The sequence below is a fragment of the Magnolia sinica genome, chromosome 2 (genome assembly GCF_029962835.1).
Source record: "Magnolia sinica isolate HGM2019 chromosome 2, MsV1, whole genome shotgun sequence".
Classification (NCBI taxonomy): domain Eukaryota; kingdom Viridiplantae; phylum Streptophyta; class Magnoliopsida; order Magnoliales; family Magnoliaceae; genus Magnolia; species Magnolia sinica.
Window position 1 is genome coordinate 38835551 of NC_080574.1, and position 23577 is coordinate 38859127.

General features: G+C 37.6%; 1 protein-coding gene across 2 annotated transcripts in view; it reads right to left on the bottom strand.

The window, feature by feature from the left end:
• LOC131236987 (probable protein S-acyltransferase 19) overlaps positions 1-22059 on the bottom strand; it is a 32304-nt gene extending 10245 nt beyond the window's left edge. Inside the window, exons 1-9 of one of the 2 annotated variants that reach the window (XM_058234588.1) lie at positions 21699-22058; positions 19175-19288; positions 18982-19090; positions 18685-18890; positions 14338-14406; positions 14176-14247; positions 13207-13335; positions 11791-11871; positions 11474-11671 (exon numbers count right to left, since the gene is read on the bottom strand). In XM_058234588.1, the coding sequence (XP_058090571.1) occupies positions 11474-11671; positions 11791-11871; positions 13207-13335; positions 14176-14247; positions 14338-14406; positions 18685-18890; positions 18982-19090; positions 19175-19288; positions 21699-21743 (1023 nt within the window). In that variant the 5' untranslated portion in view covers positions 21744-22058. Of the gene's footprint in view, positions 1-11473; positions 11672-11790; positions 11872-13206; positions 13336-14175; positions 14248-14337; positions 14407-18684; positions 18891-18981; positions 19091-19174; positions 19289-21698 lie in introns of both variants that reach the window. The other variant, XM_058234589.1, reaches the window with a different exon arrangement.
• Positions 22060-23577: the final 1518 nt, after the last annotated feature.

Consider the following 23577-nt stretch of genomic DNA (forward strand, 5'->3'; position numbering starts at 1 on the left):
TACTAAATTGAATGACATAGTCAACTCAATGTGGGGTCTTGGAGATAGCATCCCAGAAAGTAAAGTTTGTGCAAAGATACTGCACTCATTGCCTGAAAGGTTCAATTCTAAGGTCACTGCCATTTAGGAACTTCGTGATACGGATAATATGAGGGTTGAAGAGCTTGTTGGTTCTTTACAAACCTACGAGTTAAATTTCAAGGCTCCTAAAGGTAAGTCTATAGCCCTTAAGTCATCTAAATGTATTTCTCAAAATAATTCTAGTAATTCTGATTGCGAAAATTCAGAAGATGACATGGCACTATTAGCCAAGAGGTTTTATAAAATTTTCAAAAGCAAAAGGAGAGTTGATTTTCAAAAACCCTCTGAGAAGAAAAAGGGTAGATCTAAAAATTGAAAATCACTTAAAGACAGCCAATGTTTCAACTGCCATGAATACAGGCATTTGGCAAATAAGTGTCCAAAAAGGGACAAGCCAAAGAGAAAAGGCATGTTGGCCACATGGGATGAATCGTCTTGCTCTGAAGCTTCTTCTGAGTCAGATGATTCTGAACCCGAATCTTCTAATGAGATCAAAGCCTTAATGACTCTAGCCAGAGTCACTTCCTCGGAGAGTTGTGATTCAACTTATGATGAAAATCTGAGGAGTGACCCTGAAAACGATGAAGATTTACAAGATGCTTATAATGCCCTATACAGGGAAAGTTGTAAGATAGCTATAAAACTTAAACTTCAAAAAGAAAAGTTTTTAAAGTTAAAAGAAGATTTTGAAAATCTAGTTTTAGAAAAATCACATCTTTCTGATTGTTTTGAAAAGACTAAATGTGATTTAGATTTCAAAACGTCCCAAGTTGAAAATCTAAAATCAGAAAATGAAAAACTAAAACTAGAAGTCTCCTCTCTTGAGTTTGAAGGATACTTGGAGGTATGCCCAGGGTGATCCTAAACTAGAAAATTTGCTAACCGAATCAAGGAAATGTGGAGATAGATCCGGTCTGGGCTATGAGAAGACTACGCCTCTAAAATGTAAGTCTACACCTCCTAAGTTTGTTAAAGGGGAGACCTCCAACTCAAAAGGGAAAAGTCTTAATCAAAATGGTTTTAAAAATCCTAAAACTTTTCTGACTACTAAATCTAAAAATAACCATATCAATTTTAGAAATCAGAATTATAACCCCTTAGCTGAGAAAATTGTGGATCTACTTAAGGAGCTTCTGAAATCTAACTCTAATGGTAGAATGTATAACAACTACAAGTATAGAAAAATCAACATTGCTCCAAAACCCAAAACAGTAATGAAATGGGTCCCTAAGGTTACTTGTTTGGTTGCCCACACCGCTTTCAAGGCTTCGAGTCAATCAAAGTAGTACCTAGACAGTGGTTGCTCTAGACACATGATAGGTGACAAAGATTTGCTCACCAACCTTAAAGATATGACTAATGGTTCAGTCACTTTCGGTGATGGTAGCAACTGCAGAATAATTGGCCAAGGTATGGTTCAACTCCTCAATCTTCCTCCTTTTGAGAATGTTTTGTTTGTAGAAGATCTTAAACATAATCTCTTAAGCATTTCTCAAATTTGCGATAATAAGCATAGCGTAAAATTCACTAACCTAGGATGTGAAATTTCTAATGAGAAAGGTTCTGTGATATTGACTGGTCGCAGAACATATGAGAATTGTTATATAGTCAGTGACTATAGCTCGTCTAAATTATCGTGCTGCATGGTCCAAACCAATGAGACTGAATTATGGCATAAACGCCTTGGACATGTACACTACCATAATCTTTATAGACTGAGCAAAAGCAAGTTAATAAGAGGTCTACCCAAATTAAAGAAAATGAATAAAATTTGTGGCGAATGTCAGATTAGGAAACAAACTAGGAATGCTCACAAGAAAGTGAACTCCAGTGCCACATCCAGACCCCTTGAACTCATCCACATGGATCTCATTGGACCTACTAGAACGGAGAGTCGATGCAGTAAGAAATACATTCTGGTAATAGTAGATGACTTTACCAGGTATACATGGGTAGCTTTCATGAGAGAAAAGTCTGAAACTCTCGATGAAGTGAAAAGGATACTGGAGCGTATCCAAACTGAGAAGAAATCAAATTTTCGAAAATCCGAAGTGACCATGGATCGGAATTTGATAATAGTAATTTTGAGGAGTTCTGTAACGATCACGGGATATCACATCGCATGAATTTTCTGCACCTAAGACACCTCAACAAAATGGGGTTGTTGAAAGGAAAAACCATGTGCTTCAAGAAATAGCCAATGTTATGTTAAATAGCATGAAATTACCTAAAAATATATGGGTTGAAGCTGTGAACATGCATACTATATAATAAACCGCGTTTATACTAGAAAATCAAATGATAAGACTGCATATGAACTGTGGTTCAATAAGAAGCCCACAGTCAAATACTTTCGAGTTTTTGGCAGCAAGCGCTATATTTTGCGTGATCGTGAAAATTTAGGGAAGTTCGACACTAGAAGTGACGAAGGGATTTTTCTAGGGTATGCTCTAAATAGTAAAGCGTATCGAGTTCTCAACAAGAGAACCGGTGTTATTCAAGAGTCCATTAATGTGATTATAGATGACCACTTGAATACACCTGTCTCTAGTTCAGAAGATGATGAAGTCTCCATATTTGATAAACTAGACTCTTCAGCCAGTCAAAATGTCACTGAACTGCGATTAGTTAAAGGCCATCCAACTGATCAAATTCTTGGGAACCCTCTCACTGGTGTGAGCACTTGAAGACAACTAGAAAACATATTTAATTATGTGTCCTTCACTTCCCAGATTGAGCCGGCCAATGTAAAAGAAGCGCTTACTAATGAAAACTGGATAGTAGCCATGCAAGATGAACTGAATCAATTTGTAAGGAATGATGTATGGTATCTGGTTCCTAGACCTAATGATAAACATATAATTGGAACTAAATGGATATTTAAAAATAAATTTGATAAATTAGGAAATATTATAAGAAACATGACAAGACTGGTTGTATAAGGGTACACTCAGATAGAAGGTATCGATTATGATGAAACCTTTGCCCCAGTAGCTCGTCTTGAATCTATCAGATTATTTATATCCATTGCTTGTTTCAAAAAGTTCAAAATCTATCAAATAGATGTCAAGAGTGCTTTCTTGAATGGTGATTTACATGAAGAAGTATATGTATAACAACCTAAGGGTTTTGAAGATCCTAAATACACTGATCATGTTGATCGCCTGAAAAAGGCACTATATGGTTTAAAACAAGCTCCCAGGACATGGTATGAGAAGTTGACTAAGTTTTTACTAAGTCATAAATTTATAATGGGGAATGTTGATAAGACACTATTTCTAAAAAAACACAATGATCACATACTCATTGTGCAGATATATGTTGATGATGTTATTTATGGTTCTACATGTTCTAACCTGCAACAGGTAAAAGTGTAGATCCTAGGTTGTATCTGTTGAAGTGATAAAGTCCCTTGATATACATTGATACACCACACTCTGACAGCTTAAGCTTTTGGAGTAAATGGTTGTTTGACATGGTATCAAAGTGGAAGGTCCTATGTTCGAATTTCGAGAGCAGCAAATATGCCTCGCTAATATATTATTCTCCCACGGGGGGTCAGGAAAAATCAGGTCCGACCCAAGGACCGGGGTATCGGTATCGGTTGCCGTAATGGTGCCCTCCGAAACCGATACGGATACGGGGGTGTAACGGCGATACGGGGGCGTAGTGGCCCGTAACGGGGCAATTTTATTTTATTTTTTGCCAAAAAATATGAAAAAATATGGATTAAATCCGGAATATTCTAAGCATTCGAAATATGCATTCATTTATAAATTGGAACATGTTTATGGTGGTGTAACGGTCCACTCTTTAGTGAGAAGTATCGGACTGTCTGATGAATTTATGAACCAGATAACCTGAATTTGACTACAAAATTCATATATTTAATTTTCTAACTATCTACTATCAATGATAGATATATTAGAATGAATGTAATATGAAAATATCTTACATTTAGGTGTTTGCAATTATTTTTGAGGCCAAAATTCATGCGTAAATAGAAAAAAATATAAAATGGCACCCCAAATATGTAAAATGCACATTAACATGTTCTACTATGATTAACACATCATATGGCATCATTAAAACAGCAAAAGAATCATTAAAAATGATTTTTCGAATTTTCAAAAAAAGGGCCGAAATAAATGCGTAAATAGAAAAAATAAAAAATATATATAAAATGGCACTCCAAATATGTAAAATGCACATTAACATGTTCTACTATGATTAACACATCATATGGCATCATTAAAACAGCAAAAGAATCGTTAAAAAATGATTTTTCGAATTTTCAAAAAAATGGCCGAAATAAATGCGTAAATAGAAAAAATATAAAAAAATATAAAATGGCACCCCAAATCTGTAAAATGCATATTAACATGTTCTACTATGATTAACACATCATATGGCATCATTAAAACAGCAAAAGAATCATTAAAAATGATTTTTCGAATTTTCAAAAAAGGGCCAAAATAAATGCGTAAATAGAAAAAAATATAAAAATATAAAAAATGGAACCCCAAATCTGTAAAATGCACATTAACATGTTCTACTATGATTAACACATCATATGACATCATTAAAACAGCAAAAGAATCATTTAAAAATGGTTTTTCGAATTTTCAAAAAAGGGCCAAAATAAATGCGTAAATAGAAAAAAATATTAAAAAATATAAAATGGCACCCCAAATCTGTAAAATGCATATTAACATGTTCTACTATGATTAACACATCATATGGCATGATTAAAACAGCAAAACAACCATTAAAAACTGATTTTTCAAATTTTAAAAAAGGGGCCAAAATTCATGCGTAAATAGAAAAAAATATTAAAAAATTATTAAATGGCACCCCAAATCTGTAAAATGCACATTAACATGTTCTACTATGATTAACACATCATATGACATGATTAAAACAGCAAAATATATTAAAAAAGTATAAATACCTATTTTTGACGAATTTAAAAAATGGCCCACCGAGCTTTGATTCAAAAAAATCTATAATATAATGTGTTTTTCTATCAAATACCTAGCTAAGGTTGGTCGAAATTAGTAGTAGAAGGACTTAGAAACAGTTTGGAAGCAAGAGGTTTCAAAAAAAGGGCAAAAACAGAGCTAAAAAAAAAGTTACCGTTTCGGGCCCGTAATGGTTGTTTGACATGGTATCAAAGTGGAAGATCCTATGTTCGAATTTCGAGAGCAGCAAATATGCCTCGCTAATATATTATTCTCCCACGGGGGGTCAGGAAAAATCAGGTCCGACCCAAGGACCGGGAAATTAAGCCCTGCCTATTTATGGTGTGAGTGTCCCTCCACCTTCGTCAATATGTTCCCGTGCGGAGTTCCTACCTCACACGTGCGGGGGGGTGTTGAAGTGATAAAGTCCCTTGATATACTTTGATACACCACACTCTGACAGCTTAAGCTTTTGGAGTAAATGGTTGTTTGACAGTATCGCAGTATGATTGGTAGCTTATTATATTTAACTGCGAGCCGACCTGATATAGCATTCAGCGTAGGTATCTGTGCTAGATATCAATCAGATCCTAAAAAATCTCACATGATTGCTGTCAAGCAAATTATGAGATATGTCATAAGTTCAGCCAATCTTGGCCTTTGATATCCATATGATAATAATGTTCAGTTAGCTGGTTAAATGGATGCTAACTGGGCTGAGAATATAGATGATCGAAAGTCTACCAGCGGTGGATGTTTTTATGTCGGGAACTGTTTAGTTTCATGGCATAGTAAGAAACAAAGTTCCGTTTCGCTATCCACAGTTGAGGCTGAATATATTGCAGCTGGAAATGCATGTGCTCCAGCTTGTGTGGATGAAAAGGATGCTAAATGATTATGGATTTGCGTAAGATACTATGGTTCTTTTATTGTGATAACTATAGCGCTATCAACATCTCTAAAAATCCTATCCAGCATTCACGAACTAAGCATATTGACATTGGATATCATTATATTCGTGAATTAGTGGAAGATAAGATTATTTCATTGGATTATGTTCAAACTGAAAATCAACTTGCGGATATTTTCACAAAGCCACTTGACATAAACAGGTTCGCTAAATTGAAATTGGATATTGGTACATGTAATGTGGTTTGAGATTATTGTCTTCTTGTATCATATTGAATATTGTTATTTTTGCAAATTTATTGGATTTCAAAAATTAATAAAAATTGCACATTTTTGGGTCTACACGACCAATCGAGTAGCACGTGTAGGGTGCTTTTAAGATGAGTAAAACCACTTTTTCTTTACTTTCTTCATCTTCTCCATCAGCCCCTTTCACAACTGGCCGAACCCACCTTCGATTGCAACTTGGTTAGTACGTTTTTTCCATTTTCCTTTCGGATTTTGGTTCTTTGCACTTCTATTTGCTTGATTCTAAGGTTTATTTCAAGATTTCTAGTGGTTTCTTTACATTTCTAGGAAAAAAAAAAAAGAATCTGATTTATGTGAAATCCATAAACCCTTCTTGCATTCTATTTGTGCTTCTTGCAATGGAAGGTTGATATAAGAAGAGAACCACTCATGGTCCTTCTTCTTGTTCCACACCCATTTCGGTGCCTACTCTTCAACCACCCGAAGAGGACCCAGAATATGTGCGGGATATTCGTCTCCACAACATCATTGTTGAGCGGACTATCAATTCCAACCATTTTAGACCTTTCAATATCGTTCCCCTCCTTGAGGCTATAGGATGGGCTAACATACTGAATTGGGGCGGACCCGCATATCGGTCCATTGCCTAGGCCATGTATGCATGCATTAGTGATGTGTCTATTGAAGATTTAACCTTCATTATTTCGTTTAGAGAAGGTACATTTCCAGTAGATCGTCACTTGATTTCTAACTTGATGGATATTCCTGTTAATGATGAAGGAATACCAATATCTACATTGGTTGCAAGATTGACTGAATCTGAAAAACGAATGTTAACCAAAGATTTATTCAACATGAACTCGGATTGGAATTCTGGGATTGCACTCTGATCCAACCATATATTGCCCAGATATAGAGTTCTTCATCGTATCTTTATCTCGAATGTTTACCCAAGATCTGGTAACAACACTGAATTAACTTCTTTCATGGTAAGTATTCTTCACTCTGTTATTTCTGGTACTCAAGTGTCTTCCATCTCTAATTTGCTATATGATAATTCAATTTCGTCTCCATCCGGGCCATAGCGATATACCTTTCGCTTACTTGATGACTACCCTTGCTACTCATTGTCTTGTTGTCATGCCTACTGGAGAAGCTCCCATTTCCCATATTCCCTTCAACAATTCCAACATTAACAAGATGAATCTAAAGTTGGCTCCTAGCCAAGTTGATAGGGATGCTGGAGGAGCTACTGAAGAAGCTGGAGAGGAAGAAGCACTACCCCCTGATGATGTGACTATGGATAATATTTTTGATGAATTAGAATCTGATTCTGAGGCTAATCCTGATTTTCAGCCATCTAATTTTGATGAGCGGTTGAGAACCTTAGAGGAGAAGTGGGAAGGTTTGCATGCATCTCAAGAGACTCAATTCAAATATATGCGCAAATACCTTCAGCGTATTAACAAGGGATTACATCAAATTGATCCATCTATTCCTGCTCCCTCTTCTGGTTCTGACTAGCTGTTATTTATGTTGGGTTTGTAATAACTCTTAACTTTACTTGTGCTTAAATAGTTCTTAGACATGTTCGGTTTATGCTTCATGATGATATTTTAATACTAATCTATGGACATGTTTATGCTATTCACTCTCTTAAATCATACTCTTCTCTTTTTTTTTACTCCTCTCTTTCATTTTCTTTCATTTGTCATATTGTGACAAAAAGGGGGAGAAATGTTAAATGATTCTTGATGGTATATATATATATATATGATGTGTGATTGTGGTATTTTACTCCTCTCTTTCATTTTCTTTCATTTTTTGGATATGTATTTGATTAATACAGGTACTCTACAAATCACTTCGCCTGGTTTGAGGTGGAGTATTGGATTGTGGGGGAGTTGTAGTGAGTTGTAGTAGCATTTCTGGTGCATGATTCTTTATTGAACTGGTGCATGATTCTTTAGTTGGTTTTGTCACAAATTTGACAAAGGGGGAGATTGTAAGTGCTATATTGGAAATCCAGCACCCAGATTTGTCAAATTTTGTTGTGCCAAACCATTTAGAATCAGTATCATGTTTTGATAAGTTAGAAAGATCATCTTCCTGCATTTTAAGTTGTCCATGTCTTCGTCAAACTTTTCTGCATATTCAAGTTGAATAACGTTGACAAAGTTCAAGACTACAAGCTCAAGTACAAGAACAGAAGTTCAAAGCTCAAGCTAAGTTCAAGATCACTACCTTAAGTCTAGCTCAAGTTCAAGACTTCAAGGCGATGTTTCAAACTCACGAACAAGGTATGGATGACCCTAGATTGACCATAGTATAGGTCATATTGATTGCATATTGAATTTGGGTCAATGTATAAGTTTATAAGCTTTTTTTCGACTAGTCCAAGCACTGGGTCGACCAGTCTAAGAAGTTTCTCGACCAGTCCAAGATTTGTTGAGAATTTTCGTGAATTTTTTGTTATGGCTCGATCAGTCGTGGACACTGCTCAACCAGTCGAGTGAACAGTCTCGACCAGTCGTGCAGTGCTCGACTCAAAGTCCAACAAGCTTTTCTGGTCCCACTCGACCAGTCGAGCAGGCCACTTAACCAGTCGAGTAACAGGTTTATCTTATCGCACCAAAAATTTTGAAAATTGGTTGGTGCTTCGACCAGTCGAACCAATCCTTAGACCAATCGAGGGAACAGAATTTTAACCTATAAATAGAGGACGAATCTCAGAGTTTTTCATTCATTCCAAGCCTAATCAAGCCATCACTCTGAGAGATAAGTTCCTGCATATTGTGAAACTATTACTTATTCATTTCAGATTCTATTTCTAGCTTTTTGAATTTGATTTTGTGATCTCTATTCAACTCTATTGTATTAAAAAGGGGAATTGTGATTTACCCTTTTGAGATCAAAATCAAATCAAGCTAGCCTCAAGTTGATTTAATTTAAAAATCATTTAGACCTAGAACTCTTTCATTTGTGAGATTGGACATTGAATATCTACGTCTACATCGAATTGGTTCTACCGGGCTACATCGGAATCTTCAGATAAGTATTTAAATTTCTGCATTTTTGGTTTGAGAGATGTAGCCAGGAAAAACTCATTGTGGGGTTTTTGTGATTGTGTAAGCCCATTTGAAAGACACAATTGTGAAGGTTTTAAGCTGAACCTTAGAAAACCTTATTTCATAGTGAAAGCCAATATCCTGTGTGGTTATTGGGAGTGGAGTAGTTGTGTGGCTGTTTGCTAACAGTTGGTGTACACACAAACGAACCACCTATAATTCCTGGAGTTGTGGTGGATGATTGGATTTGTTTGTGTTTGAATGTTGTAATTTACTTTATGCACTTGTGATGAATGGTGTAATTTACTTTATGCACTTGTGGTGAATGTTGTAATAACTTAGTTTATTTCCTTTGCCTCTTTATTGGTTTGGGTTTTTGATACTTACAAACATTCTATTAAGGCTGTCCTGCCATAAGCCTTTAGTTTTTTGTGTTAGGTTGTCCTTAGAACTCAGTTTATATCAACCTCTCAAGACTAGTGCATTTAAGGTTGCTATTTACTTGTGCTATTTTATTATTTGATTGTGCTATCTATCTTTGAATCCCGCATTTAATTTTTATTTGGCATAGTCCTATTTACCAACCCCCCCCCTAGGACTTAGAGCTCGGCCTTTACAAAACTGCAATAAAAAGAGATTGTTCAACCATGCATAGTTTCATCCCTTAAACAATCGAAAACTATTATGCATAAAAAAATTTCTTTTTTCTTTTTTGAGTTCTAACCGAACCATCATGTGTCTTTAACATCTTCTAAAGTTTCATTGAAAATTTCCACAAGTTCCCTGAAGTTTCCCTTGGACAGTGATACTTTACACAATAACTGCAATATTTCCCATTCTCAAAGGTGTGATACCATGTGCAATATCAATACCTAAAATCAATGTTTTAAATATTGATGATATTAGCCGATATATCCCACGATATATTTTGTATCCCACCTATGCGATACAAAACGCACAAGTAGTGGGATATATCTCACATGTTCGATCCGGTGAGCATTTTTTATTTTCGATCCATTTTTTCTATAAATCATGTTAAATTAGTGTCAAATTATTACAAATACATGATTTTTCATGATTTTGCATGAAAAATCATGGATTGGAAGCTTCACTTTTGAAATATAGAAGACATGGGCTGAGTTGCAGAAAATTGAAAAAAAAAACAAAAAAAATAAAAAATAAAAAAAAAAAAAATAATCCAATTTCTCGCAAATCAGTTGCAATCATTGTGTCCAAACATAAAATCAAACATGTACATAACCTAATCTAGTGATTCCTCTTTTGCTTTTAAATGTATTGCTTGTGTTTCCACACGTCGTCTTACATTGATAAATTATACGAACAGATTTTGAATATACTTACATCAATTCAGTTAGACAATGCATAGATTAAGAACCCATACAAAGAAAACCTATTATGTGCACTTGTTTTTTTGTAATGTATTGATTTATAAGTGTGTATTGATGTCTTTTTTAACAATCACTGAAGTTTCATTGAAAAAGTCAACCAATTTCCCAATGTTTCCCCATGTTTCCAGCAACAGTGACACATTATGCGATACAACCAATATATCCCATGCGAAAACCGATACATATCCGTATCCCAAGGGTGCGATATCTAACGCGATACCGATATTTCGAACACTGCCTAAAATATTGAGCAAATCTCTACCCAAAAAACCCAGGATGTCTGCCTAAAATAATACAAAATCATTCGACTATGCATTTACAGTAAACATAATATCAAAACCATTTTATTCAGTGTTGTGTCAATATAACTTGAGACATCTAATTCACAAATGGTAAAGTTGCAGAGAAGCACAGAATTGATAGTGTTAAAGGTAGCCTTCAAAGAATTATGGCAAGGTATTTGGTGGTCAAAGCTATAAAAGATCAAAAACCAAGAGCAAGACCAGGATTTGGAGGAGCCGCATCTTCACTAGAAGATTCATAGCACTAAGATATGAAATGGGGAGAAGAAAAAAGCCTCCCAATTGAAATTTAGAAAAATAAAACATCAAGTATATAATATGGGAAAAGATCTTATGGGCACAATGTGCAGCAAGAGTCAGTGCACATATTTATCCCGCCATTTTGAAATGCTTGCTAGATTCCTTCCAACCATTTGTAAACGGTGAGAGATATGTGCACCTTTAGACTTTCATGGGCTCTTTGCCATTGAAGTTGAGCATGATATGATGTATACCTGATGGTCCACAAAAATTCTTGGAGGTGTGCACCAAGCACCTTTATACTGCAACCCCAGGGAACTTCCTCCACTCATACCAGTGGCAACTGAGCTGATTGGTGAAGATGGCAGACTTTGTGGGTCCTCATTAACAGATGGCCCAGGTGGCTCACTTTGTGTTCTCATAGCAACGACATACTCATATGTCGTAATCCCCTACAAGTAAAAATAAAAATAAAAAGCAATGAAAATGTGTTCATCTCATGTATAGCTGCAAAAAGAATTGCTAGAAAGGTATGGAAGAGATAGAGGAGCAAAACTTTTACAGAACACACCTTTCTAATCAATATCAGATGGAAGAAAAATAGTTCTCCCAAAGGAAGACAAGCCAGCAAAGAGACGGCCGTGCATAGGGCCTGAAAATATTTTTAAAAAAAAAAACAAAAAAACAAAAAAAAAAACATGTAAAATGCATCCAACCAAGTAAAAGGAACATTCTCTACATGCCAATTATTGTCAGCTATGTTTGGAAGTCCCACATGCCAAGTCTGACATAGTTGCACAAGCGTGAAGCGAAGCGGCACCAAGTTCAAATGTGAGAGCAGGGAAGCATCTATATCAAAATGTTAGCAAGTATAAACTGCTAGGAAGTGGGAGAGGGAGCACAAGTTGGAAGCATTATTTGAAGCAGACCGGCAACCAGTTAGAAGGATCCTGTAACATGATCAGCTAGTGCCAAAATGCATTTGGAAGTTCCAAATAGGCCAGCTGGGTCCAACTTAACACTGTCAAGTTGTGCAGCTGGCTAGTGAGCTAGATTGAGGCTAGACCTGGGTCCCATTCTAGTGGGTTCCCAAGATGCTAGAAGACGTGATGCAGGACAACTAACCACTTGCTCTAAAAGCTCAAACTGATAGAGCATGGCGAATCAATCCCTTTATCTCATAGCTTAAGCCCTTCATCGCACCGGTTAGGACCTCAGCCGAACCCCCCTCGTGGGCCTCACTTCACATAGGTTCCACCTCACATGAGTGGGGCCTGCCTCACACGAGCCACCCACTTCACACGGGCCACCCACCCCAAGTGTGCCCCTACATCCCACAGGCCACCACACTCGAGCCCGGTGTGAAAATGCCCCTACATTAAGACGTCACTATACTTGCTCCTTTTATAAAGACAAAAAAGATGTTTCCATTTGAAACCAAACATACACTCTTGAGTGCAAACAGGAGTTCCCAGATGACCAGAACAATAAAGTTATAATTGGATCTTTGCTAGGCGCAGACGTGCATGCAATAAAGTTCATATACATGCCACATGTGCCAGCATGGCACATGGGTGCAAAATCCGATCTATCCATCAGGTTGGTCCAGCATTCCACATGTTTTCCCAAAACCAAATCTGGTCCTCTCAGCACGTAGGCCCCAATATTAGAAACAGGTGAATGGGTTAGAAACTTCAGCAAGGTTTTCCAGAGCCGTACATTTGTTTTGCTAACTGTGGCCCACCTGACTAGTGGATCAACCTGATTCTTGGGTTATAGCATCAATATAGTAATCCCATTCCGATGGATGGATTGGATATCGCACCTATCATGCCATGCTGGCACATTTGTGGCATGTACCTGAGCTCTACTGCACATGCATGTGAGCTTAGCAAAGCTCAGTAATTTTTTTCAGGAAAAGAAAATATAAGCACACTTTGGAGAAATTGCAAATAGACAAGCAGGGATCAAAATTATTGGTACATACCACCACAGTAGCAAATGGAGCACGGGTGAACCCTTCTCCAAGCTTATCACTGATCTGATTTTCAGTACCCTTTCTATCAACAAAGCAGCGTACAAAGACTGCTATCCCGACCCCACATTCAATCACAAGCTGACACATACAAATATTAGAAATAAATAACATAAGCAAAAATAAATATATAAATAGCCGTTCAATATCAGTAATATTGCGAAACAGATATTATATGATTGCCCAGTCCAGGAATGGAATGGATATCTGCAGTATCCTCAAGCCCTGAGTTGGGAAAATGAACCCCACAGCTCAGTACATCTGATGGGCTCCAATGTGGATAGACCATCTGACCATGTCCTCAAAACCTCCAAGGATTGAAGCTCATATCCATCGAACCTTTGGTTTTTTTTTCTTTTTCTTTCTCTGGAATGTGGACCATCGCCTTACCCTATTTTCAATCATCCATTCACAGAGCACCAATAGGCGGTTAAGATCATTTGACCAAGGGGGTTTTGGTAGATCCCTCATCCATGGTGGAGACCATCAGATTCAAGCCTGCCTCAACATGCTATGGGACATGCGTGTACAAGCATAAAGGTGGATATACTGCATATCCTAGTCCTGGAACCCATTTGGACACACCCTCAAAACAGGCATTTGACACATATGCCACCTTTTGAGTGAAACCGGCACTTTTTATGCGTGTTTGAGTGCACATGCAAACCCGCATTTCACCATCCTGCTCGATTAAATAGGAGCTAAAACCAATCCAATTGGTTTTCATCGGGCTGGCCAAAAAAGCAGGCTTCAAACCCCCTTCTCCAGAAACCCCCCCTTTTTGCAAGTGTCCAAACGGGCCCTTGAGGACCATATAATTGCTCATTACCAAAATGGATACAAAGTACAGAAACATATGCATAATTAATCACAACATTCCAAAGGAAAATCACTCGTGATGTATTTACTCTCTATACTCACCCAGACAAGGCTTGCAGCCATAAGGAAAAGAAATGTAATGTAATTTTTCCTCCCCACGCAATTATTCAACCACTGCACCATAAAGAGAGAACTTGTAACACTTGAAGAAATGTCAAACATACAGAGAAACAAATCAATGAGCAAGTTCCAACGGTCACTTACACGACAATGATGATCGAATCTGTCGACGCATTTGTCACAGCTTCTGCAATGTTTGCTGAATTTACGCACCTAGAGAAAGAACCACATCACTCTCATATCATTGGGGGGGGAGGTGTTAAATGATCTTTTTATAAATTGTTGAAATTTTAGAGCTCCCCTAACTGGATGCGGCAACATCTTGGTAGACTAGATAAAACCCAGGTCTTAGTTTTATACACACAACCGACAAAACATATGTAGAAAGAGGAATTATCAAGTCCTTATGAAACAGGATCTGAATAGTGTCCTAATGAACCAGTCAAAACAAGTGGAGCCCATGTCTCAATGATCCAGACGGTTGATCCGATGAGTCTGGGAATGTTGGAAAAATCACCCAGATTATGATATCCTGACATCCAGTCTTAGGTCTCCCCTTCTGGACCGTTGCTTTATTTTTTATTTTATTTTTTTTCCTTCTTTTTTTCTGAACTATCCATTCACAGTCCACTCATCTAAGCTTCAGAATGAAAGATTTTTTGGGGGGTATGTTCCCATCTACAGTGGGGTCCATCAGATCAAAAGTTCGGCTCACTGTATGATGGGCCCGCCTGTATAGCCCAGGGAATCAGGACAATATCCACATCCTGATGCATCAAATTCAAGACTTACCATCTCGTGAAGAAAATAAGAACTGACTGGATACAGGCAAGGTACCACAGTTTGTGGTACCATACCATCCTTCCCACCATCATGGCACTTGTGTAGGAAATCGTTGCCATGGAAACAATAGGCCCTACCATGAAGATCACGTGAAACAAAAATCAGGTCATCCCACTGTTGAGGGTCAAATATTGCATATCAGACCCAATTATTGCCTGGATTTACAAGCATGATACCATTCAATGGCCCGATTTAATCGTGTTTGTGATGCAGAAGGTATTTACGAGCATGAACTGAAAAAGGGTGCTTAAACCATGAATTTAACGCTCTGATGACACCCAAGGCAAGGGACGGACTCTAGGGGACCAAGATCGATGGAATTACATGCCAGAGATCCAAGAAAATCGAGAAACTGAAGCTCAAGTGGCCCGAAAATCATTCAGAATGCAAGATCACGGGGTTCCCACCATCCATTCGGTTCGAAACTTTATACATGGCCTGAGGACCATAAATTAACCGTACATATCAAATTTCAGCCCTCGGATCACTATGGAAGTGCCCCAACTGACAGATCAGCCTATAAACTGTTGATTCTGGGCCTACCTGATATCTGGAACTGCCTCAAATCTGGTCTCAACGCCTTAAATAGAGATACTAATTGAATGAATGGACTGAATTTAGCAAGAACATCACAGCGGATCATGTACATGCAGCGTGTGCATGGAGCGTGCACACGCCCGCGCCGCACCGGAATCAAGAGACGGGTCAGCAGGCGCTGACCCGACCTTCTCCTCAAAAATAGGAAACTCCCGTTTCCACGGACGGACACTGTCTGTTTTGCAGACGCTAGTGGGCCCCACACATTGTCCTAGTGGACAATCCAAACCGTCCATTATATTTCCAAGCTCCATGTTACCAAGGTCTAGGTGACAATATTTGATGAAATAAAGAGGATGGGATTATAACCATTCAAACACAAAACGGACAGTGGCTTTAAAGATTACGTGGGCCGTATCAAAGTATAGCCAAAAATACTCTTTCCTGACTGGTTTTTCGAGGGGAGTTTAATGAGCGGCTTGGATTTGTCAAAATAACACTAAAATGGGCCCCACCAACGTCACAGCGGAAGCTTCCGCGTCCCTATTTCGCAACCGGCGAGAGTCCGTTTTGCGGAAGTTTGTGGGCCCCACCCATGGCCTGTCCGACCAATCTGATCCGTTCATCGTGTAGAACGCCTCGAATACTACAAAACCTTGTTGAAATTTTACACCCATGCGTGCACATGTGCGCGATACAGAGGCTACAAACAGGCGGTCCTGCGACGATCAAAATGATTTTTGGCGTGATTTCTTCTCTGGGCCTCGTCAATGGACGTTCAAAACCACCCATTCTTGACTGAAATTTCGTCCTGAATCCAATGGACGGGGTGAATTTCCCCGAAAATACCTGTGAGGCCCACCGATCACGACAGCGAAGAGGTGCGGAAGCTTTCCCACATCCGCAAAAATTCGGATTTCCAGGCGGTTGTGGCCCACCATCTTTCATTATATGGTAAATCTGAACCATCCATCATGTAGAGCACTCAAAAACATCCTAAGGGACGGTGTTTCTTTGAAAATTGAGCGAGGAAAGTGGCAAGTTTAAAGGCTCCGAAGTTTGCTGCGAAAAAGCTTTCGTTATGCGTGTGTAGCTGCTGCGACAGCTTCTCCACCACCCCTAGTAGCTATAAAAACGTCCTAGGAGAGCTAGAGAAAGGGGAGTTTTGGGGGAACAGATAGGACGTGAAGCACAGGAAAGAGAGTTTGTTGTTTTTCCTATTTCTTGTTTGTTTTCTTCTTCTTCTTTTCTTTTCTTTTTGAGATTTAGCCTAATCATGCTTAAGTGTGGCTAAACCTCTTAGTTAGGGCTAAGAGGTGAAGCTTGTAGCGTGATGGGAGAACTATTTGCTTGTGCATTTTGTTTAGATTGAATGGATTTTTGATTTAATTTTAGTATGGGAATATTTTTAGTTTTTAATGGCCTGTTGTGACTGAAATTACAATGGGTTTGCAATGGCTTTGAGTATTTCTTTTTCCTTATTTTGATTATGACGTCAGGAAGCCATGTTGTTCGCCATCGTCTCATGGGCATGGTTGGATGTCGGTACCCTTCCTAACCTTCATAATCATCTGATTGGTTGGTAATTAGTCTAATTCTGTTGTTGACTTTGTCTCCTAGGCATGGTTTGGTGATGGAATCCACTCTAATTCATATACCTTTCATCTCTTTAAAATTATATTAGAGGAAGTTCAGTTTAATTTTCATGATTTTTGAAGCAGACATAAGATCTCCCTGATCTCTACAAGTGGATCCTCTGAATCTATAGTTTCTTATCTCCAATTTCTCTTAAGTTTTACTGTTAATCTCTCACCATTATTCATCACTTTATATTGGATTTAGATTTCATCTTACGCTAGTTCTATTTCTACTTAGTTTCAGATAACGTACAGGTATCAGTCCCTTGGGATTCGACCTCGGTCTTACCGAGTTTATTACTACATCACAACCCTATACTTGGAGAGTGAACACCCACTCATTAGGTGGGCCCCACAGTTGAGATCAATGGACAACTGACGGTCTCGCTCAACATACAGGTGAGGCCAACCTATTGAGAAGATCATCCTGGTCTTCGACAAGGGTGATCTTCATAGCGGGTCCTAAAGCTTTCACAGTACTGATGTCCCACACAATTGGCATGTTTGCCAGAAATATTGTACAGTATAGCAAGTTGTGGTAACATTGACCATATGTGATTAGTTCTCGAAGAAAATTCTTAAACACAAGTACTTAAATCTTATATAGATTGATATAGACAGAATTACATTGCAAATAAAAGAGAAACCAAACAATGTCCTTGGCACATAAAAAGGAACATCAAAGTAAATGGATAATTTTAGGGCTTAGTTAACGAAGTAAAAAACAAGAAGGATGAAAGGAAACCATTTGAACTGACAAAGCAACAACATCTAGGAAGCACATGTACAAAAAGAAAAATATCAAATAATATATAATGGCAGTTTGGTTCACAAATAGTTAGATCCTCAGTCATACGTAAATTACAAAGAGATTAGAAGTTAAAAGGTGCAACCAGTAAAGGTGGGGGTGATAGAGACATGATTTTTGTGCTAATTTGGTGAGAGTGGGAGTGAGGATGAGAACGGAAGATAGAAACATCAGCTAATATGTTTGCTATTTGCATCATGGTTTTTAGACTCAGTGACTCGGATCGACTCGTCCTCTCAAGTCGCAACTTGCCCGAGTCCGGGGCACAACTCATATTATTGAACTAGATCAGGTAGTTCCGAATCCAAGTTGAGTTAGACAATTCGCATTAGACTCGTCCAAGTCTTAAAATCATGATTCGAATAGCTAAAAGGCCATTTAGATGTACTTCAAATCACCATTGGATCAGGCACCTATGGTGATTCAAATGTCGATCCAAATATGCAGGCATTTAAGGAGGTCACCTTTTCCCCCACAACCTCAACTGGATAAACTTCAATTGGATCATGAAGTTATCCTGATGGAGGAAAAGGTGGGAGGGCATCAAATCCACATAAAAACGCAAACAAACCTAAAAATGAATTTCAGATCAGCAAGAGAAGTAATAGAAATAAAATGAAAGAAAAAGGCTTTAGAGGTGTATTGTATCCAAGATGAAGGCTACACCTCTGCATTGCACAATGTGCAGAACAAAGCATCTCCATCACTGCCTTGTTGATGGCTAGTATCTTCATCACCACAGCAATCACCTCTAACCAGACAACAACAAAAGAAGCTCCCGACACTTGAACAGAAAGATGAACTATGCTCAGCGGATTCATCTACTGCATTCAACTCTACCTTGCTTGGTTCCCCAAGAGAAGCCGCATCCCCTAATTTCACAACACAAAACCTTTTTTCAACATGTCTAAATAAGCAAAAATCAAAACTAATTTTATATAAATGTTGTTAAAAACAGATCACCAGGCAAATCAGCGGCGTCACGTGATCTATAGACATGATCAATTAATATTCCAGGATCAGCAGGATCGATAGCTGTGCATCTGGCATAGAGAAAAAACACAGCAAGTGCCTGAAATATGAATTGAATAATTAGAAATTCGTGGAGCAAGTAAAGATATGTCCAGAAATGATATTGCGAGAAATGGGTACTAACCGCAGGAGTATACACAGCTATCGCCACATATTCGTATAAATTCTTTCCGAGAAATGGAGCAAAAAAGGCATAGAATGCAACTACTAGCAAGAAAAATACCGTTATAGCTACAACCTGTCCACCAACAAAAGAGAAAATGAGGATAAGAAGCTTCACGATGATATTGAGCCATGATAACGATAAACTAAAATAAACACCGACTTGGCTCATGATCCACACAAGATTAGTCGATGCAGCCAAAAAGACTCACTGCCTACTCAGGCAATTCCCGACTGACTAACCCTAGTTAGTGAAATTTCTTTTTTTTCTATTTCATTTCATTAAAAAAATTCCAACTTGTTGAGCTGATTAAGGATATGTACAAGGGTAGACTCACAAGAGTTTCAATACAGAGATCATGGGTTCGATTACCCATTGTGGTGTGTGTGGGTGCAAGTGTGTGTAAAAAATAAATAATAATAATAATAAAAGGATATGTACAAAGGTGTGGTAACAAACATGAGGACCACCGGTGCAGAGACATGAGTTTCCAAATAGTGTAGCCTTACAATAGGGGTCAGCATTGAGTACGTATCTTTTTTGCATTACTTATGGACAAGCTAACGAGGCATCTACAAGAAGAGATCCCATGGTATATATTTTTTTTGCAAATGACATGATTTTGATTAATGAGAAGCAGGAAGGGGTAAACGCAAAGCCAGAACTATGGAAGATGCTCTAGAATCTAAAGGTTGTAATATTAGTTGGACTAAAGTGCAGTACATAGAATACAATTTAACTAGTAATACGAGTGGAAACAAGGAATTAGTTAAGATTGATGAGTGGCAAGATGAAGAAGGATAGAATTAGAAATGAATGCATTCGAGGGAATTTAGGAGTAGACTGATAGGTAAAAAGATGAGGGAAAGTAGACTTACAAGGTTTGGCCTTGTCAGCAGAGATGAAGAACTGCACCAGTTAGGAGTAGTAAGTTGGTTCCAAGTTGAAGGCTCTTAATGGGCAAGGAGAAGGCCCAAAAGGACATGGTGAAGGTAGTAACAAAAAAATTTGATAACTTATGGTTTAGCTCGGGACATGGGAATGGTGGAACAAAATTCATGCAGCTAACCCCAGGTAGTTGGGATGAAGCTTAGATGATGATGATGATAAGTTTATCCAAAATGATTTTAAATCAAACAATAGACGAGTTAAAGTTCAACAAAGATATTATGTTTCAAAAGCCTTGTACACCCATCTATGATTTTGGCGAGGGAATGCTATAAGCTAATCAAATCCAATGAGAATTTTACTGGTAAAATACAAGCAACTTTACAATAGTCTTGGTAAAAAATATATATGCATGCAAAATAATAAATAAATAAATAGAGTAGATGTGAAAATATTGCTTGGAGCAAGTAAAATTATATCACTCGAAAACCATGTTGACAGGCCATGTTTGGTAGATGCCTAAAAATGAGTTTACATTTTAGTTAAGAGTAATTATGTATTTCAGAAATTGATCTCTAATGCATAACAAGTTCATGTTCATGTCAGCAGTAATTATGTATTAGAGAACAATATCTCTAATACATAATTATTATTAATTCAAATGAGATGAACTCATTTTTTAGGCTTCTATCAAATAGGGCCTAAAATTATAAGGATTAAAAAAAAAAGGCGCGATATCCATCAAATTGAAAGGTCTATAACAAAACCAGAAATGCAAGATTCGTCTGGATTGGAAACACTTGTGCGTACTTGCATAGCGATCTAAAACAACCAAAATCGTTGTGTCCACAACCCAAAAGCCCATAACAAAATCCACAATGCACAATCTAGTTAGAAGATTTAATAAGAAAAAAGAACAAACTGTGCATAATGCTGCTTATCATGTGCTCCCACGAAAATAATACACATGGCATGATGATCTTACAGTCTAGATGGTTCCAAGACCACACAACACAAGTAATCCTATCCACCTGATTCACAGTTTTCCATTCCATGTTCCCAATCTCCTTCTTTACCATCTATCTTCTGGAGTCAAAAGTTGGCAATCAAGAGCATCCAATCACTGGAGTTTCTGAACAGTGTCTAATCCAAAGTTGGGCCCAATATATGAGCGGTCCAGATCAATGAGAGTATTCAAACCGTGCTGCATCCAAAGTGGAGCCCACTAAACGAGCGCTCTAGATCATCTAACATCATCCCACATGCCACATTCTCTTGGAACATCACTGTGCATGATGCGCGGATTATATTCCACCACGACTAAAAAGTATTAAAAAATAAATAATAAATAAATAAAAATAAATAAAACCCACAGTGCACAAATTAAGTAGATGATCAAACAGACAGTGAAGTGGCGACTTGAAATCCGAAACCACAAAGTCAGACAATAAAAAAGAAAAGAAAGAAACCAATTGGAATTTCATACCACCCACAACCAAACATGGTCTGAAAAAATAATCTTACCCATAAGAACGCCTGAAACAAATAACAAAAAGCAAGAAACTAATTAAAATTAAAATTAAAAATGAAAATGTACCTGAAATGTGTGAGCAGGGAGCTGCCATCCATGACGTCTCGCCATTGCCGGAACTCGCAGCTAAAACCCAACAGCATTTACAGTTGTAGAGAGGGAGAGAGAAAGAGACAGAGAGAGAGACAGAGAGAGAAATTTTATGGTGAGAATCAGATGAGATATCTAACCCAAGATCTCAGAACTAGTAAAAACCCAAACTGAGAATTGGTAGCTCCAAATATTTTTTTTACTTTTTGGGCTGCTTTGATCTCTCGACCTAAGATTCCAACCACCATTTGAAAACGACCCACGAACTTATATTTTCTCTGTTCCATTTGGATTTTGATATAATCAACCAAAAGCCGCGGAAGAACGAAAGAAACAAAGCAAGCTCGCTGTTTTTTGTTCTGTCTTTGCTGCGGGAATTTTAAAAATACACCCGTATGTTGGCCTAATTAGAAAAACCACCCAATTCAATAAACCTTGGAAGTCAACCCCCTATCATTAGCCAAAGCGAGGGCAAATGAAAATCCACCGTAGAAGTGTAGCCGATTGACCAGGAATGGTCGAGATATCACTCCACAAAAGACCAGCTTGAATTTAACCCACTTCCTTCCCCTTCTTTAATATGAGTAGCCCTCACTAACCTTTCATCTTCTTTGGGGGTAGCCTGAAAGAAAAGAGAGTGCAATGTTTTGTGGGTTTTACCATGTAAAATTCACTCCAAGTACAAAAGATGAGCCCAATTAAAAACTCACATAAGCTGTCCCATTGAAAATAATCCATTGCTACCAAAAACACTATGTTAATTCACATGGCATGGCTCACAAAAGGTTTTTATCAAGCTTATTTTTGTTCATCTCTACATTGTAATGAGCTTTGCTAAAATAGCAGTTTGGCGGAGGATACGCATGGGCAACCTATAAATATGTGGTTGCCGTACCTTTCCCATTGTTCCATGTCGTATAGCCCATCTAAGTTGTAGATGTAGTTATATAGCTGGTTTTTTTTATTTACCTTAAGACCTTTTTTTTTTGTTATTGATTAGCACATAAGTACGCACCCTACTATTAGCCACATCCCACTTAGGAATCAATACTAAGACCTTGGTATTGAAATGAGTTTGTTTTTACTTAGTTGAGCTATGAATCAGTGTGTGCCTAAAGGCCTAACATGAGCATAAAACCTAATGATTTGAGCAAATTTTAAGTTGTCCATAAAATAGTTGTTATAAATAATTCTAATCTCTATTATCGGAAATCATGCAGAAGCATATCCGATTTCAATCAAATAAAGCAAATCAAATGTAAAAAAAAACCACGGTACAGAGCAACAAATAATCCACTATTAAATGATATTATAATAAATGATACACTTACAATGATGAGAACCACATTTGAATCTTTCAAAACCCTAATTTTTTTTCTATAAAATCTTTAAAAATGTCTTAGAATTATCCTAATCTCAATTATACCCAATACACACACACACACACACACACACACACACACACACACACTCACTCATCACAATTAGAATAGAAAACAAATTGCACACTTACATAGTATTGTGCACGTTGATGCTCGATCAACACTGATCGAGCACCCTTTAGTCAATCGAGCGTACCAAAGTTCGAGCGATCAAACTAATTCAAAACTATCCGGAGAGTAAATAATGATTTTTTTACATATATTATTGGCAATCAAACATGGTCCAAAATTGTTATTCTAGAGAGTTTCGATCGATGGATGTCCCATGATTTTACATAGATTGAAATCATCGTTTCAACATCTCTCATCCTTTTTTTTATCATTTTTCTTCTTTAAAATTCTCCCATTTTCTTTATCACCTCCTCGCTTCACATGCATTGTACATGCCATACTTGCTCATCTAATATCAAATC